The following is a 19,473-nucleotide window of genomic DNA, read 5'->3' as shown; positions in this document are numbered from 1 at the left end:
AAACTTAAATATGATTGATCTTTAGGGCACTAGAGTTCACCCAACTCAAGAAGGTATATATTTCTCCACCAGGTGGGACTCCTTCCATCTTCACTTGGGGCCCCTGAAATGTTTCTAACACTATGTAAAAGATTTCAGCTTTATAAAGTAAGAGACAGGGCAAATTTGAACTTCTAAGCTCACTGAACGTCAGATAATAAGCTTAGATAACAGAATGTACGACAGAGACTGTTGTTTTCTTAATTTACTGTTTCACTTGATTTTTAGTTCAATCAGTCATGATGAATTCAAGTTATTCTATTCTGTTCTAACCATTCTGGTATTCTTTAGTATTTGGCTTTAGCTTTGTGATTGTGTTGAACTAATAAAAACGAAAATTTTAAACCAATGTATTTCAAATTCTCTGATCAGGTTGAAAAAAAAAACGGCCACAAATTTTGGTTTAGTTCTTCACAGTGCCGCGATAAACACTGTGGCTTATGTGAGTTGGCAACAATAAAAACAGTTCAAACCTTAAAAACACTTCAAATCAGCTTCTATACTGTCAGAAAACGGCTCTTCAGTTCAACCTTAAAAAATTAATGCGATTTGTTTAATGAGAGCAACTTTTTGAGTTGAATAAAATTAGTTCAGTTGCTCGTTACTACATGAGGTCCACTGTTCCACTGTTTACACAATCAGCCAACCGAACGTTCACCTCAGCTCCTGGAGGAGCATCATTATTAAACTGTTCGTGGTTGTTGGTTTGTGAATGGTGGGAACTCTGCACTGTGCAATAAACCACATTTGTGCTGAGGAGTGCTCGACTGAAATGAGCACTAAAGTGTGGCAAGCCATCATTTGTCGGCATGGAAGGACGTCTGTGATGAGCATATTCCTGTTGCAAGAACACGAATGATGTCGATTCTCCGATGTTTCTGCAGTGTTTTGAAAGCTTTGGGTGTAAAGTGAACTGCCACACTGAGTAGAAACTGCACGTTTCTACAGCGAGGCGTGTGGAAAGTTTTGAAAAAGTGTACTTAAAAAGCCTTTTTAGTGATCGCAGGTTTTTAAAAAACTGTGAACAGCAGTTTCTCACCGAGAGACACAACAGCTTCCGTCTAGAGGTTCTGCCATCTGCAGGAGTCTCTCTGAACAGGGGCTGTGGATGTGCATCACGATTAGAACTGAAAAGTAATAACTACGACACACAGGCATCAGCGTTTTCTTCAGCCAGTGTTTCTTAACACTAATAGTATCACTAGCAATTAACACCACTAGTCCTTTCCATTCAGGTCTAGTGCAGTTCATCTTCCTTGTGGTTCTGTACTTTAAAAAACACTACATTGGCTTAAAACTGAGTATCCCGCCTGCCTTACAATCTGGAGTAAATTGAATTCCGAATAGTAAGATAACAGGACGAGAGCCTGTGTTTTACACCCTGCCAACCTATTATTTGGAGTTCAAGCAGAAAGTTTAAGGCAGTCTGGACACGTTTTTGAGTTAAATTCCCTTTTTTGCTGTGAGTTTTATCTAACATTTACTCCTGCTCAGGGGGAGGAGGTAAATATTTAGCAGCTTCTAAGCTCATATTCATTTAGTAATGCATCAACCTGAACATAATAAACTCTTACATTGTAAGTATGTTTGAACTTACGCACAGTCTGAGCAACCAGCCCTAGAGGTGGCTCTCCAGGGCTGCCCAGCGTTCGCCTGGGAGGATATTTGATTTGGCCCGCCAGAAAGTTCCCCTCGGCCAAAGACACACCGAAAATATTTATGCTTTATATAACGTACCAAGTTTAATTTCTTAAAGGAAATAAGACCAGCTGGTTGGCCCAAATTTTATAACACACTTCTATAACATCAGCAGAGGCCCAGTTAACTGCACTGAAGTCCCTGGAGTCTGCCTTCTACGCTGTAGACTGGGGTTCAATCCCCACCTGGGTAAGCACCCTACACTAGACCAATAAGACTCCATGGGCTAGACTCCTAACACCACCTTCTCCTACGTGCGCAAAATGCTGAAATTGTAAGTCGCTCTGTATGAGAGCGACTGCCGAATGCCGTAAAGGTATGGAATAATAATAATAATAAAGGATTCTAAGGGGTTAAAATGGTATTTCTGAAGAATTGCAGTAACAAAAAGAGCACGTTGTTATAAAGCACATCTTTGAAACCTTCCAGCCTTCTTTAATTGTGTATTGTCTGGTCTTTTTGGCCAACCTCAGTACATCACTTTGGCAAAAAGTTTGAGCGCCCCTGTTCAGTGGCATCACCCCAAAGAATTTCATTTGGCTCCTTTATGTATAAGCACTTGTAAAGTCTTCAATAAGGCACTGATCAAGCAGGAATTTGGGAAATAAAGACATTTCCAGCTACAGTGTCATTTACATCCTGCACATATTGCACAACAGTATGTTCTTTCTCATGTCGGCTGGTCAAGTCACCCAAAGTAGCTTAACGACGATCACTTTTGGACGTGTAGACTCAAACTTAGTTCATATAAAGAGCTCAAAGGACTGAATTGACAGGTATTCAACGCAGAACAGCCTGGGACACACATTGACCATCAGTCCAGACTGACAGCTACGCACCAAAATCCACTTCTAATCATTTGGCCGTCCAGACACTCGTTAGGTTCGCCTAATTGATCTTACCTTTCCAAACCTCTGCTGCTGCAAATACAGCAAACCCCTCTTTCTGATGTCCTCCTCCATTTCTCTCGCTGTGTTCTCTCTGAACTGCCGCAGCTTAGAGCTTCCTTCATCTAGTGTGACACCTCTTTCCTCTTGTGTTTGCTAGTGACGTAAGCAGCAGCTCCAAGTTCCGCCATTCGTACATCCTGTATAACGCAGATGAGCTACGCTCTCTTCTGCTGAACGCAGTGAGCACACAGGGGGCCTGAGTGTGTGTTTGTACTGGTTTTCATACATTCTCAGGACAAAAAAATGTTGCGTTCGGTAAAAGTGACCAGGTTTAGATTTAGGGTTCAGCTTAGAAAAGACATTTTACATGTAGATCCTTATTTATGTATATGTATGTGTACTTATATATATATATATATATATATATATATATATATATATATATATATATATATATATATATATAAATGTTTATGTACAGTGCTAGTAAAAGGCTGGACCCCCTTTTGCCTTCAGAACTGTTTTAATTCTTCATGTCAGACTTTCAACAAGGTGTTGGAAATGTTCCTCAGAGATTCTCGTTGGTTGTTTGAGTTCCTGTTGCCTTTCTATCTGGAACCTTTTCGTCCACATTTTCATCCACACAACTGACCGCTCACTGGATGTTTCCTCCTTTTCGGACCGTTCTCTGTAAACCCTAGAGATGGTTGAGTGTGAAAATCCCAGCAGATCAGCAGTTTCTGAAATACTCAGACCAGCCCGTCTGGCACCAACAACCACGCCACGTTCAAAGCCCCTTAAATCCCCTTTCTTCCCCGTTCTGATGCTCGGTCTGCACTTCAGCAAGTCGTCTTGACCACCTCTACACGCCTCAATGCAGTGAGCTGCGGCCGTGTGATTGGCTGATCAGCTATTTGTGTTAACAAGCAACTTTATAAGGTGTACCTAATAAAGTGGCCGGTGAGTGTTTATATGTACATACATTATATTTCTATACCTTTCACGGCAAAATCTGGTCCCTTTTCAAGTAAAATGACCTTAAATATGACCAAGAAATCTAATATTTCTCCTTTTGGGATTGCGTAATTAGTGCACAGCCGTCTCAAAACGGGAAATATTAGATGTGTTGACTAGTTGGAAGATCATTTCAATTGACAAGACATCATTTTTGCTGTGGTAAAGTTTATAGAACCTCCACATAATGTATATAAAGATTGAAAGAAGAACCGTTAAACTGATCTTAGAACCTTTGAACCTTTGAACCTCCCACAACTCTTTTCATTCTTGAAGGAACAAAGAGTGGTTCTTCTATAGCAACCCTCAAAGAACCCTTTGTGGCACATTATTCAATTGTGGGACATATTGCACGGCTAGAGATGTAAAATAAATAAAACTAAAATAAATGGTATATATGTCTGCATCTCCCTTTTATGCTCTCATGTCATATTTTTCTATTGCATAATAATAATAATGAGGCAACACAGGCAAAAGCTTTTCACTGCACGTTCTGCTGTATACGGCTGTTTGTGACCAAGGAACCTTGATTTGATTAGAATTTTTCTTGGTGGTTTCTAGATACAGCCAGCTGAGCGAGGTCTCCCGCTGGTTAGGACTTCAGGAGCTGAACTGAAGGCCGTACGCATTAGATCAACCTCTTATGCTTGAGGCATTTTTCAGTTTTTCCATCAGGTCCAAAACGTAAGGCAAATTATTCAGTAACATTTATTCAGTGAAATAAATGTAAAATTTTGATGTAAAATCTCCCCTCAAATCAACAGAACATGTGTTTTATGATCTCCACACGTCACTATACGCTTCCAATTTACGGCTGAAAGCCAAAATTCTCCGACGCTCTTTGTGTTATTTTATTAAAGTAATGTTTCCAGAGCAAGCGGAGAGCGCTGTACAAGCTCCAGATGTTTACGTTTAATCTAGAACAGCCAGCATTTAATCTAGAACAGTGGATTTACTGTTAGCTTCGTGATAAAATACTACTAGAATCCCATAGAGGTGCCAGCAGAAATCAGCATTTCCATAAAGGTGTTTTTTACTGTATTTTTATATGTTTTTATACAGTGCATATGGATTATATGTACAACCTCATGTGTAACCTCATGTATAACCTCATGCCCTGGAGTTGCATGAAAACACGTGTCTGTGTGTCTGTGTTTGTCCGCACCCACAAAGATTGCTCAAATCTTGAAAGTTCAGTTCTTGGTTTCTTGCTGTCCGTCGTCCTAACTGTGCAAAAAACGCTGGAAATGCAGGTTCAGCTCTAAGAATAATCTCAAATCAGACCAGCACGAAATGAAAGTCACATAAAGAAAAGTATCAGCATTGTTTTGCTGTATTTTAGTGTTGCTTGTCCACGCCGTATGAACACTTTAGCTTTTATGACGTATTTGTTTATTTACTTCTTTATATTATATATTATAAATGCTGACCTTTTTAAGGGACACAAACCGTTCGCCATACTGATCCACTCCTATGCCTTATATTTATTGTATATAAGTTAGTGCTTATGCCGATTTGTGACCGTTCGGTTCAGCATTGGCTCTGGGCATAATGGTCAGATTGTAGTTTTTTCAGCACAGCTATTTTGAGATCTGAGGTGTCTGAGGGCCGGCTCTGTGGTCAGCTGCTGTGCTCACATCCTGTTCTTGAATGTGAAGTTTCCATTTTGACGTACACACACACACACACAAACACACACACACATTTGTACTGCTGAGGCTTTCAGTGAGTAAGTAAACGAGACGACCTGCAAAAATAAACAGAGGGTTTATCAGTGAATATAATCAGGTGAATATTTTCTGTCAGTCACCTGCACATTTAGTTAAAAACAGTTCATTCATGGGCTGAAGACATTTTTACATATAATAAATATGTGCAAATCATGTAAACCATATTTTTAAGGGAAAGTACTACAAAGACAACAAATCAAAATGTTGAAACTTTTTTTTGAAAAAATATTTGTCCGTTTTGAATTTGATGCCAACAACACGTTCCAGTAAAGTTGGGACGGGTTCTGTTCACCACTGAGTCCATCTCCTCTTCTTCAACAGCTCTGTCAGTGTTTGGGAACTGAGGAGACGCTGCTGCAGCTCTGACAGTGAAATGTTTTCTGTTCTTGTCTGATTCAGGATTTCAGCTGCTCGTCAGTTTCAGGGGCTCATTTGTCGTATTTTTCATTTCATAATGAGCCAAATGTTCTCAATGGTGACCGGTCTGGACTGCAGGCAGGTCAGTTTAGCACCTGGACTCTTTTAATACGGAGCAGTGCTGCTGTAATACATTCAGAATGTGGTTTTACATCGTCTTGCTGAAATAATCAAGGCCTTCCCTGAAAAAGACCTACCTAGGCCTTGTAGTGATGTCAGATTAGAGCTTTGTGATGCTAAATGAAAATATTTGAGCTTTTTAGATTCCTTCCATATCAAAATGAAAACAACAATCACAAGCAGTTTTTTGCCTCTTTAACGAAGGCAAGAGCAAGACACTACATTATAACTGAAAAGGTGCAAACCACTGCAACATTGGGCTCTAAAGACCTTATGAGGTGAATCATTTCTAAGAGCATATCAGTGCAAAAGACTTGAGCACTTTAACCCTGTAGGTGGCCAAAAAAGGCATAAACGTTTATTATATACCTCAGTAACCCAGGAATATCCCACGCAGTTTGCATTACAGTCTACCCAAGTGTTAAATCATAAGCCTTATGACATAAACAGCCTGAGAATTTAAGCGTTTAACTGTGCAAATTGATTGTAAACTGTAAAAACAGTGTGCACATGGTAGGTGGCAATTACATTACAGAAGCAATGTGTTAATGTTGTAACTCATGATACAGAACTGCAGTGGAAGTGGAATTCCCTAATACACTCAGCACAGGGAGTTTGTATGTCTCTGTTCTTCTCCTTTAAGGTCCTTTTGGTCTAGAATAAACCACTGAAGATCCAAGAGAGAAGTGAGCTGCAGTAAAGCAGTAAAATTTAACACAAAAAATGGAAGTGGAAACTAAAAGTAATGGCTAAAATGGAAAATAGCTGATTATAGAGTGCTTTACTCACTTGAAGTACAAGTAAAAATTTGATCATGTTTAAAAATACAGCATGAACATGCCTGGTATACTGAACAGAGTATAAGGACCTGGTTAGCAGCGCTCTCTGTATATTATCAATGTAATGAACAGTTTGATTGAATTGGACAGTCCAGAGAAAAATGCTGTTGACCGAAGGTTTTTTATTGGCGGTCAGGCTCTTTAGATGGACTGGATGCTGTCGGATGAGGATGCTTGTGTTTCCTGGGAGGGGCTCTCATTGTCTTCCCGGGGGGCCGTGTATTCAGTGATGTTGGGCAGTCCGGGGACCACACAGCAGCTCAGAGCACTACGGAAAATCGCCATGTCGTGGGCCTGGTACCTACACGGAGAGAGAACCACACGGGTTTACTGATGATCACGATACCGATATTTAGAGTCAGTTACTCATTCAGCCTGATGAGAAACTGTAGAACGGACTCGGTTTATATCACAATACCTACATTTAGAGTCGGTTATTCATTCAGTCTAATGAGAAACTGTAGAACGGACTCGATTTATATCACAATACCTACATTTAGAGCCGGTTATTCATTCAGCCTAATGAGAAACTGTAGAACGGACTCGGTTTATATCACAATACCTACATTTAGAGTCAGTTATTCATTCAGTCTAATGAGAAACTGTAGAACGGACTCGGTTTATATCACAATACCTACATTTAGAGCCGGTTATTCATTCAGCCTGATGAGAAACTGTAGAACGGACTCGGTTTATATCACAATACCTACATTTAGAGTCGGTTATTCATTCAGTCTAATGAGAAACTGTAGAACGGACTCGGTTTATATCACAATACCTACATTTAGAGTCGGTTATTCATTCAGTCTAATGAGAAACTGTAGAACGGACTCAGTTTATATCACAATACCTACATTTAGAGTCGGTTATTCATTCAGCCTAATGAGAAACTGTAGAACAGACTCGGTTTATATCACAATACCTACATTTAGAGTCGGTTATTCATTCAGTCTAATGAGAAACTGTAGAACGGACTCGGTTTATATCACAATACCTACATTTAGAGTCGGTTATTCATTCAGTCTAATGAGAAACTGTAGAACGGACTCGATTTATATCACAATACCTACATTTAGAGCCGGTTATTCATTCAGCCTAATGAGAAACTGTAGAACGGACTCGGTTTATATCACAATACCTACATTTAGAGTCAGTTATTCATTCAGTCTAATGAGAAACTGTAGAACAGACTCGGTTTATATCACAATACCTACATTTAGAGTCGGTTATTCATTCAGTCTAATGAGAAACTGTAGAACGGACTCGATTTATATCACAATACCTACATTTAGAGCCGGTTATTCATTCAGCCTAATGAGAAACTGTAGAACGGACTCGGTTTATATCACAATACCTACATTTAGAGTCAGTTATTCATTCAGTCTAATGAGAAACTGTAGAACGGACTCGGTTTATATCACAATACCTACATTTAGAGTCGGTTACTCATTCAGCCTGATGAGAAACTGTAGAACGGACTCGGTTTATATCACAATACCTACATTTAGAGCCGGTTATTCATTCAGTCTAACGAGAAACTGTAGAACAGACTCGGTTTATATCACAATACCTACATTTAGAGTCGGTTATTCATTCAGTCTAATGAGAAACTGTAGAACGGACTCGGTTTATATCACAATACCTATATTTAGAGTCGGTTATTCATTCAGCCTAATGAGAAACTGTAGAACGGACTCGGTTTATATCACAATACCTATATTTAGAGTCGGTTATTCATTCAGCCTAATGAGAAACTGTAGAACGGACTCGGTTTATATCACAATACCTACATTTAGAGCCGGTTATTCATTCAGCCTAATGAGAAACTGTAGAACGGACTCGGTTTATATCACAATACCTACATTTAGAGTCAGTTATTCATTCAGTCTAATGAGAAACTGTAGAACGGACTCGGTTTATATCACAATACCTACATTTAGAGTCGGTTACTCATTCAGCCTGATGAGAAACTGTAGAACGGACTCGGTTTATATCACAATACCTACATTTAGAGCCGGTTATTCATTCAGTCTAACGAGAAACTGTAGAACAGACTCGGTTTATATCACAATACCTACATTTAGAGTCGGTTATTCATTCAGTCTAATGAGAAACTGTAGAACGGACTCGGTTTATATCACAATACCTATATTTAGAGTCGGTTATTCATTCAGCCTAATGAGAAACTGTAGAACGGACTCGGTTTATATCACAATACCTATATTTAGAGTCGGTTATTCATTCAGCCTAATGAGAAACTGTAGAACGGACTCGGTTTATATCACAATACCTACATTTAGAGCCGGTTATTCATTCAGTCTAATGAGAAACTGTAGAACAGACTCGGTTTATATCACAATACCTACATTTAGAGTCGGTTATTCATTCAGTCTAATGAGAAACTGTAGAACAGACTCGGTTTATATCACAATACCTACATTTAGAGTCGGTTACTCATTCAGCCTGATGAGAAACTGTAGAACGGACTCGGTTTATATCACAATACCTACATTTAGAGTCGGTTACTCATTCAGCCTGATGAGAAACTGTAGAACGGACTCGGTTTATATCACAATACCTACATTTAGAGCCGGTTATTCATTCAGTCTAATGAGAAACTGTAGAACAGGCTTTGGTTGTTCTCTGCCTTCTATGCAGTCGTTACTCACTGCTCTGAATTCTTCAGCATCTGTTATGAGTTCATTCAGTAAACTACTACAAAACGAACGTGTTCTTGCAGTTCTGCAGTTTTGAGAGTGACGAAGTGAAGCATCTAACAACATAGAGGCTCTGAGAGTTTAAGGGTGAAAGGCTACAGGAACTCACCATTTATCTGTTGTTTGATCATACCACTCAGCCTTAAAGGTAGTGGTGAGTCCGTTGAAACCCCCCACCACGTACAAGAAGTCATCAACCACCTAAGCAGAGAGAAGCAGAGAGAAGAGCAACTTAAATACACCCTGTCCACTCTGATCAGATCAACAGTCCCTGAGACATGCACAAGAAAACCCAATAAAACTACAGAGAAACACCAATAAACAACATCTAAAATCATCTACAAGTGCAGATGTGCTGTAAGTGTTTATGTGCAGTAATACAGTTTTGAAATTGTTTATATTTATGAGGTACATAAACAACAGGAGGCCTAATTCGTAGCAGACACATGTGCTCTGTGGTAACACTGAAATTCAAGCATTCCAAATCTCTGTTGTGCGTGTGGCGCCACCTCGATGCCGAAGTTGCTGCGGGGGTTGAACATATTGTGGATGCTTCTCCAGGTGTTTGTGAGCGGATTATATGCCTCCGCATTTCGCAAACGATTGTTGCTGTCAAAACCCCCCACCTTCAAAAACAGAGAAAGAAGGGAATAAATGTCCATCTAATCTCTACCTGCCTCATCTGGACAGAGCTGGACGAAGTACACAAGCCATGTACTGGAGTTAAAGTAGAGACCCCCAAGATAAAATATCACTCTAGTAAAAGTAGAAGTTCCTCCCTTTAGACCTCCACTTGAGTAAAAGTACTAAAGTATTTCCTTCAAATGTACTTAAGTATAAAGTAAAAGTACTAAAAGAGTAATTCTGGCTCTGATGTCCTGTTATCATTTTTATAACCAGACTGGCTTCATGAACTCATTTCAGGTGAAAGTCCTCCAGCGTCTCTCTTGGTAAACCAGTCTTTTAATAGAAGGTCATTAATTAGTGACGCTGACGTCTATTAAAATGATCAGAAGCACAAAACACTGAAGGTAAACAGTTTCCATCAGGGAGAACCGAGTGGCTCTGAAATCACTTTTTACACACAAGCAAAGTTTCAGTTTCAGATTTATTTACAACTTAGTTCCAAGTTTAAGTTGAATAAAAACTGGCTTTAAACTCAGGATCACAGATGAGCTCCTATACTATGTTGATCTGTAGGCGTCTGTTCATAAACATAAACCAGCCCAAACTCATTTACTATAAAATGAAATGGTGTTTGTAGAAATTCAGAAAAAAGCCGCGTCAGTCTCGACTGCATATGTGGACATATTTCTATATTGAGCTCTATTTACACAAAGTTAGGTTAGTTCATCATTTATGTTGAACAGACTCTCCCAAAGTTTTACGCTGCTGCGCTGACGTTGAACCGCGTGCTGCACTGGGTCGGTATGACCAACAGGTCAAAACCAGCTCTAAACAAAGTGACCGCTGGGCCCTGATTGGTGCTCTGGCTTTGCGCTTCTTTCGTTTTGACATATTACGTTTTTATACACACAGAAACCAAAAGGAACGACAGATTTCTCAAAATGTAGGAGGAAAAAGTCGGATATTAGACTCTGAAATGTAGTGGAGTGAAAGGAAAAAGTCGATGTAGAACAGTACATACAGCGTAAACCTGCTCTCTGTAAGTGATGACCCCGACCCCACTGCGGCGGATACTCATCGGGGTGATGAGGCTCCACTGGTTGCTTTCTGGATTGTAACATTCAGCCGTGAACAAGCACTCAATACCGTTGAAGCCTCCACAGATATACACCTGCACACACACACACACACACACACACACACAGAGTTTGCACCCCTACATACATTATACCAGCTAATCTGAAACAGCCGCTGTGCCTGTATGCAAATACCGGCCAATCAAGCATGCACTGTGAAATTGGAGCGATTTTAATCCAGTATGAATCTGCAGCGTGTAGTTTTACAGGACTGTGTTTGTCTTGTTATTCTCTTTGTCTCTTGCATTAGGCTCCAAATGCATCGTCCTTGTGTTTATATTTGGAATGACTGGCCACTAGAGGTCACTAGAACCAAGTAAGAACTCTGCCTGTCAAATATTCCTCGGTTTACATATCTGACTGTAACTGAACTTCAACACCTTTGGAGGAAATGATGTTTGTTTTATGTGTGCCTGTGTGTGTGTGTGTGTGTGTGTGCCTGTGTGTGTGTGTGTGTGTGTGTGCCTGTGTGTGTGTGTGTACCTTGCCATGCAGTGTGGTTGCACTGGCGTCACTTCTCTGCTCGTGCATTGGTGCGATCATCGTCCACTGGTTGCTCTCAGGTTCGTATCTCTCTGCCGTGTTCATGCGGACGTGGCCGTCAAAGCCGCCCATAGCGTAGATACAGCCGTTTATCACAGCTACACTGACGTAACACCGTCGACAGTGCATGGGGGCAGCCTGACACATACACACAGACACACGTCATACACAACATCCTGAAACACTGCACACAAACACACACCATTCAAGGGAATTCACCACCAGTCCTGCACCGTGCTGGACTCTGGCTTTCCAGGCTGAATCTGACTGCCCTGTCTGATCCCAAATGTTGCCTATCAGCATTCGAGCTGATCCCGATTGAAGCTCAACAAAACTCTATCTGCAGTCCAGCCTTTAGCTTGATATTTCTATCTGATCCCAATTATAGCTTGTCAATATTCTGTCTGATCCCAAATGTAGCCCATCAAAATTCCGTCTGATCCCAACTGTAGCCCACTGACATTCTCTCATCCTGATTGTAACTCACAAAAATTTGACTGATCCTGAGTGTAACTCAACAGAATTCTGTCTAACCACAAGTGTAGCCCCGTAAAATCCTGTCTTCCCAAAGAAAGGCTATCACAATTCAGTCTGAATCCAAAAGTAGCCCATCAAAATTCTGTCTGATCCCAGATGCAGCACTTTGAAATTAGATCTAATCCTTACTGTAGTTAGACAGACTTCTGTCTGACCCCAAAAGCAGCCCATCAAAATTCTGTCTGATCCCAGATGCAGCACTTTGAAATTAGATCTAATCCTTACTGTAGCTAGACAGACTTCTGTCTGACCCCAAAAGCAGCCCATCAAAATTCTGTCTGATCCCAGATGCAGCACTTTGAAATTAGATCTAATCCTTACTGTAGCTAGACAGACTTCTGTTTGACCCCAAAAGCAGCCCATCAAAATTCTGTCTGTTCCCAACTGTAAAAGAACTGTTTCGGGATCAGTTGCGGGACTTCCGTTGGAACAGTGTCCTGATCATCATCTTTAGGTTGTACCGTTTCGTTTTCTCAGAGATTTGCTAACCTGATGCCAGGTTCTGGAGACAGGATTGAACTTCCTCACACTGCTGAAGTAATCAACACCGTCAAACCCGCCAACGCAGTACACAAAGCCGTTCAGGTACACAGAGCCATGATAGGCTCGCGGACCCTCCTCATCTGACGTCACGTTTATCCAGCGATCTGCCCTGGCGTCATATGCTTCGATGCCATTGGTGGGGCTGCCACCACTCCAGCCACCGATGGCCAGCAGGATGTTGTAGGGCAGGCGAGGGCGGGTCAGAGGGTTCTTGTAGTCGGTGTTACACAGTCCATTAATGTTCAGGTCATACAGGGCCTTCAGCGCACTGATGATGATGGGCTTGCAGGCTTTGTCGGCTTTCACCAAGGAGTTATTCTTCACGTTGTTCATGAAGTACTCCGCTGCCATCAGCCCCATCCGCACCTGAGCAACGGCACAGCTGGCATGAACACTCTCAAACTATCAAACAATGTTCAACTGTAATTCTCCACTGATGCTGAAAGGTCCAATGCATTTACAATCAAACCAGCATCTGATGATCATCTAAGAGTCCTCCCACCATTCAGCATAGAAATTAAATGTAGAAAAGCTGCAATACGCTCTGAAAACATTCCACCACAGGTGTTGCTTTGGGAGACGTTTGACTGAACCTCTCGTGTCTCTTTAGAACAGCATAACATCAACTGCAGTTTAAGCAACTATGAAATGATTACAATCAGGTTTCAACTACGCAAATCAGCTTTGTCTTTGGGCTTGCTCTGCAGGGAAACTGACGCAGCAGGGCTTTTAATTTCCGCTGAGACGTTTTACAAAGAGACTAAGCTCGGCTAATCACACAGGTTTATCAGAATTTATTACATTTTTAATTATAGTTGTTGGCAAAGCTTTGGGTGCCTCTGGTCAAATTACAGGCTTTGTTGATTTTCTAGGGGCAAAACTTATGGTGCATCTTATATTTTATATTTTATGGTTTGTTTGTTTTTTTTTCAATTTTTCAATAGCAAGTAAAAGGAAATGATGCACTAAGATTTGCAGAAAAGCATCATTTTACACAAAGAGATGAAAAATGCGTTTATGAATCTAGATTCCATTTAATTCATTTTTTGGCACTGCTTATGCAATTTTAGCCATCAAAAACCCCCAAGACAGTGTAGGCTGACACTCGGGATGTTAAACCAGCTTTGACCAGAAGAGGGCAGCTGTTTCTTTTCTGGTTCCTTACCGGGTAAAAATAACAGGGGATGTTAGTTTGCAGTTTTGGATGCAGCCTCAGAGTCAGGAATGCACTTTTAACCTATTTTCACTCAATATATACATATATATATACATACGTTGTCAGAAGAAAACCTTCTATCTCCAAAATGTTAACTTTACAGAGGAAGACAAAAACATACTTTACTTTTAATGTAAATCAATGGAATCTGAATTTTTTCGAAGTAATTTTGGGCTGTTTCTTTTGGTCAGTTCATCATGAAATTGCCACACAGCGTAACAGGCATTTTCAAATGACGTCAAAAACTGAAAAGTGACAAAACTGGAGATACAATTATACATAAATGGTGTTGTGTGTTTCAGTCTGTACTCTTTTTTGAATGAGGCACAGTTCAGGACAGCCAATCAGAACAGAGCTCACGTATATCAATATCTCAATATCTAATCTAATATCAATTTTAAAGACATTTAATTTTTTTACATTTTAGTTTTTCTAAGGCCACAGTCACAAGAACAGCCCGCTCACTTCTAAAGAGTAAAGAAAGGCTGGATAATGGTGACAGAATTATGACCCACGGAAATTTTGTATGCTGACATCAGGGTAAAAAAGTGAGAAGAAATGCCCTCATGGGCCCTTTAAAGTCTCCCTCTGACCTTAGGCAGTACGGCGGGGAGGTGTCCCTTCCTTTCATCTGGCTTATGTGAGATCCAGCGCTGGATGGCCTCGAACAGCGTTTCCTCCTGTTGGACGTTCAGGTTGTCCTTCTCGATGATGCTGCTCAGCTGCCTCAGCGACAGGTCCAGGAACTCCTCAGATGTGCGCGCTATCTCTTCAAAGTGGTGCAGGATGAACAGGTAGGCGTTCTGCTGCAGCTGCAAGCACGAGTAGAACTCAGCAAACCCCCAGATGTCGATGCAGTTCTCCACACACAGCTGCTTCTCCAGGAACTCGCAGCAGGCTTGCCGGAGGTCCAGGACGCACAGGTAATCAGCGGCAATCAGCAGCTCCTTTACGTTCTCTTGGTTTATGGTGACGGAGCGGGTATACGCGTGGTCAATAATCAGGCTCATCATCTCAGCAGAGATTCCAGGGATCTTGTAGACGCGCTTCTTTGAAGGGCTCCAAATTCTGCTGAACAGAGCCCTGAAGAGGAAGCATACAGGCCATAATCGCAGTTAGAACTAGAAAAGTGCAGCTCCTGAGGAAAAAGCAGCGTGATTACACAGCTTAAGCAGTTGCTAGGCGGTTGCTATGGTGATCCTAAATGGTTGCTAAACTTTTATTACATGGTTGCTATGATATCCCAAGTGGTTGCTAGGGTGTTGCTAAAGTGTTATTTGGTAGTAGCTATGGTATGACAAGTAGTTGCTAGGGTGTTCCCAAATGGTTGCTAAACTATTATTAGGTGGTTGCTATAATATCCCAAGTGGTTGCTAGGGTGTTGCTAGGTGGTTGCTAAAGTGTTATTAGATAGTTGCTATAGTATCCCAGGTAGTTGCTAGGGTGTTCCCAAATGGTTGCTAAACGGTTATTAGGTGGTTGCTATGATATCCCAAGTGGTTGCTAGGTGGTTGCTAGGTTGCTGCTATGGTTCTATATGCTACGATTGCTATGGCTCTATGTGCTATGGTACATGGCTAATACGGTGTTTCTAATTGACTTGTGTCAACATTACATAAGCTGGTTCCACATTTGCGCTCCAAAAAAATCATTATTTAACAATGATTGTACAAAAAAACGTACATCCAATCAAAAAGCTGTATACAAGCATTTTGGCTAACAGCTCAGCGTCAGTTCGGACCCTCCAGTTCTTCCTGTTCTAATCCACATAAGCCCCACTGTTCAGATTCAAGAGTCCTGTAGAATATTTCAGCTAATAAATGCCGTAGAACAAATCCTCTAGAATAAAGACGTAGAACATTTCCTGAACAACCTGCACTTCATTTAAACAGGACTTTTCAAAGTGCTTCACAGAAGAGTTACGTAAAGTAAAGTCACACGCAAAAAATCGATCAAACCACGTCTTTTTGTTGATTTTCTAGGTGAAAATTATTTAACACACCTCCACACTTCTGCACATACAGGTACAGTTTGATTGATGATTTAACACAAGGGGAAAATTGAGGAAGAACTAAAGCAGAAAAGGTGACCTGTGCAAAGACTGCTGGGCATTTTATTCTGTTTTATTCTTTTCCAATGTGTTAAACTAATTAGAAAATACATAGAAAATAAATTGCAACTGCGCTAAAATGTAAACATTTCATTTGACCTGGCATGTTCAACTTTTACATCTTATGGTATGTCACAGTTTCCTTGTCCTGGCTAACCAGGATCATAAACAGCTCTTAGACCAGTCAGGGACAGCCTTCTGACCAATCAGGGACAGCCTTCTGACCAGTCAGGGACAGCCCTCTGACCAGTCAGGGACAGCCTTCTGACCAATCAGGGACAGCCTTCTGACCAGTCAGGGACAGCCTTCTGACCAGTCAGGGTCAGCCTTCTGACCAATCAGGGACAGCCCCCTGACCAGTCAGGGACAGCCTTCTGACCAATCAGGGACAGCCCTCTGACCAGTCAGGGACAGCCTTCTGACCAATCAGGGACAGCCTTCTGACCAGTCAGGGACAGCCTTCTGACCAATCAGGGACAGCCCTCTGACCAGTCAGGGACAGCCCTCTGACCAGTCAGGGACAGCCTTCTGACCAATCAGGGACAGCCCTCTGACCAGTCAGGGACAGCCTTCTGACCAATCAGGGACAGCCTTCTGACCAATCAGTTCTTTTATCATTTCTTCTTTGTAGTACTGATTTTGCTCTGTATTTCGTTCTATTGGAAAATGCATATCTCTCCTGCCTTAAAGCCTCAGTTGTGACCTTTTGTGCCGCTGCTGTGGTCATGCAGTGTTAATGTGTTGTATGAGGCTCAATTTCTAAACACAAGCATGAACATTTTATTTAATATATTAAATGTGTTTGTAATGATGCAAGGCACCCCTTAGCACATTACCTCTATAAATGACTGTATACATACTCACCTGTTTTAACATGCACTGCTCATACTCACCTCCAGGTCCTAAAAGAGGACTGATTGTGACTCCTGGGCTTTTACTTACCTGGGCCAGTCCACCCCCTGTAGTAGCTTTTGGGGGAGGAGCTACCTGTATATACACGGCTCTGTAACCACAGTTTGGGGGTTCTTCCCTTATGGTAGCAGTGCAGGGCTACACCTGTTTTGTAAGGGTTATTTGCGTGACTAGACTTATGTGGCTTTGCAGTCACAGTCTAATTACCTCTGTTGACTGAGGTCGTGTTGTAAACGCTTGTAAATACACCGTTGTGGCCAAATAAAAGGTGACGGGTTAAAAAGAACTTCTGTACTCCTGCTCTGTTTTTTTCAGCACCTAGCTGCTTGCCCTACACTGCCCAGACGTACCATTTTTATTCTTTTCTTTAGGCCAGAATTAAATTTTAATTTAAAAAAACTTTTAAAATGTGTGCAGGTTCAATAAGGTTTGGCCTTAATGTGAAAAAAGCTATTTCTTTAAAACAAGCATTTCATTTTAGTCATTTTAGAAGCACTTTTACAGGTGAAAACTGGTAAGCTGAAATTGTCCTTTATGGGAAATTTCATTCTCCTGTTTTCCTGAAGGGTTAATATTTATATACGCCATAGTTATTTTGAGGAAAGACAGTCGAGACTACTTGACTTGATGTGACTATGTAGTATATCATGTGATAATTTAGTTGTACTTTCTTCATGTCGAGTTGGATGTGCGGCTGTTTTTGAGATTCTGACCTGAAATAATTGCTACAGCCACACAGGATGATTTTATGCGCGCTGAATTCAGTGGCGTCCACCTTGATGACAACATCACAGTGTTCGTTCTCCAGCCGGAGGTTGTTGAAGATGTTACACATCGCCTGACTCATCTCACACTCAGCGTGATGCCCCCTGAAGGACGTGCCGTGCCGCTCCTGCTCACTCATTTGGACAGTCTCTGCAACGGAATCTTCATGCTCAGATTGTTCAGTGCTGCAGTTCCATAAATGCTCTCTGTGACATCACAAAGATGTGTGTATTGCTGGGTTAATACAGCCAGAGAGGCCTTCTCAGGGCCCCTCGGGGCCTCTACAGGGACCTGCTTCTCAAAAGGGTTCTATGTAGAACATATCCAGTAAATGTTCACATATGAAGCCAAAAATAATTCACACTACATTCTTATTGTCTCGATTGGCTCCTCCCAGTCCTGTCCATGTGCCTCTGTTTACTACATGTGCTTGCTTTTACCTCCCGGTCCTGCCCCCTTGTGTTCAGACTCTGCCCTTGATTGTAGCCACCTGTTATCCACTCGTCCCTCGTTATCCCTGTTGTATTTAAGGCCTGTCTTTTCCCCTGTGAGTTTGCTGGTCTTTGTATTGTTTGTACTGTTTGAAATGTATTGTTTGATGTATTGTGTAGGATATTGTTTGATGTTTGTTATTCCGGCATCCGTTGTGTTTTTCCCATTTTCCTGTTTGCCATGTCTGATCTCTCTGTGTTGGCTTATTGACCCTGATTTTGGATTTGCCCATACTAAATCTCGCTTCTCTCAGCATTTGCGTCCGCCTCCTCATCGCTCCCCAGCGTTACACTTATACTCTATATCAGGGGTGCCCAACTCTGGATCTGAAAATATACCAGCCTGAGGGGCAGATCCAACTTCTTTAGCCCTAAAACTCAGATGAAAATAAAAATCATTTCAATGCTGAGGTTGACAAGAGTTGCACAAATCTGCCATTGCTTATCTTACACTGTGTGGAATGTAGCTTGAACGTGAATCTATGGTTTCTGAAATGCTTCATCAACAACCTCGGTAAAGTGCGTTTATCTTTCAGTATGCCTGCTAATGACATCTGTGAAGTTATGTCCAAAGTTGGTGTCAATGAGTATTGTTTGGCTGCAGATTTTTATTTGAAACCACAAAAAGTGAGCATGATTCCATATTTTCAATCAGTCAGTCTCGTTCGTGTCTGTTATTGCTTTGTTGGAATGGAAGCCATTCGTAGTACCAGCCTGAGAGTAAATGAGGTTGGAAACGCATATGAAAAAAAAAAACAGAATACACTTCAGATCCAAGAAAAATTAAGCTTTGTTCCCATAATATGCATGAACCAATCCAGAAAGAAAATGAAACCGACAGTATTCAGCTAGAAGGCAAATTCCTTAGACATTAGGAAAGTTGATCTATTGATGCTCACTTTTTCTTGTGAAACACAAAAGTTTTCCAACTATAAATGCTTGCAAATTTTGCATGGTACCACTATATTACTGGCACAACAAGACAGAGGTTTTTGAAAAATATGGCTTTTTCAAAGGTTCCAGAACTGTTGCATGTCTAACGATTTGTAGAGTGTATGTTGAAAGTACATCTGTGCTTTCTGAGAAGCTTAATCAACCACCGTGGGAAAGTTGGCTTCTCATTTCACAT

At 41.2% G+C, this 19,473-nt stretch overlaps 2 protein-coding genes across 2 annotated transcripts in view; both read right to left on the bottom strand.

Annotated features, from left to right (window-relative positions):
• Positions 1-2,915, bottom strand: part of dok2 (docking protein 2) — a 31,023-nt gene extending 28,108 nt beyond the window's left edge. Inside the window, exons 1-2 of the mRNA XM_017685332.2 lie at positions 2,847-2,915; positions 2,640-2,780 (exon numbers count right to left, since the gene is read on the bottom strand). Of these exons, the coding sequence (XP_017540821.2) occupies positions 2,640-2,780; positions 2,847-2,915 (210 nt within the window). The remainder of the gene's footprint in view (positions 1-2,639; positions 2,781-2,846) is intronic.
• Positions 2,916-6,888: 3,973 nt separating this feature from the next.
• Positions 6,889-15,094, bottom strand: LOC108413028 (kelch-like protein 10). The gene is made up of 7 exons (XM_037536303.1): positions 14,660-15,094; positions 12,797-13,216; positions 11,711-11,908; positions 11,113-11,262; positions 9,974-10,090; positions 9,574-9,665; positions 6,889-7,048 (listed from the first exon to the last, which is right to left on the bottom strand). The coding sequence occupies exons 1-7, from the start codon at positions 15,077-15,079 to the stop codon at positions 6,889-6,891; spliced, it is 1,557 nt and encodes a 518-aa protein (XP_037392200.1). The 5' UTR covers positions 15,080-15,094.
• Between the last annotated feature and the right edge of the window lie 4,379 nt (positions 15,095-19,473).

The sequence above is a fragment of the Pygocentrus nattereri genome, chromosome 29 (genome assembly GCF_015220715.1).
Source record: "Pygocentrus nattereri isolate fPygNat1 chromosome 29, fPygNat1.pri, whole genome shotgun sequence".
NCBI classification, from domain to species: domain Eukaryota; kingdom Metazoa; phylum Chordata; class Actinopteri; order Characiformes; family Serrasalmidae; genus Pygocentrus; species Pygocentrus nattereri.
This window is presented reverse-complemented; position numbering and strand designations above follow the sequence as displayed.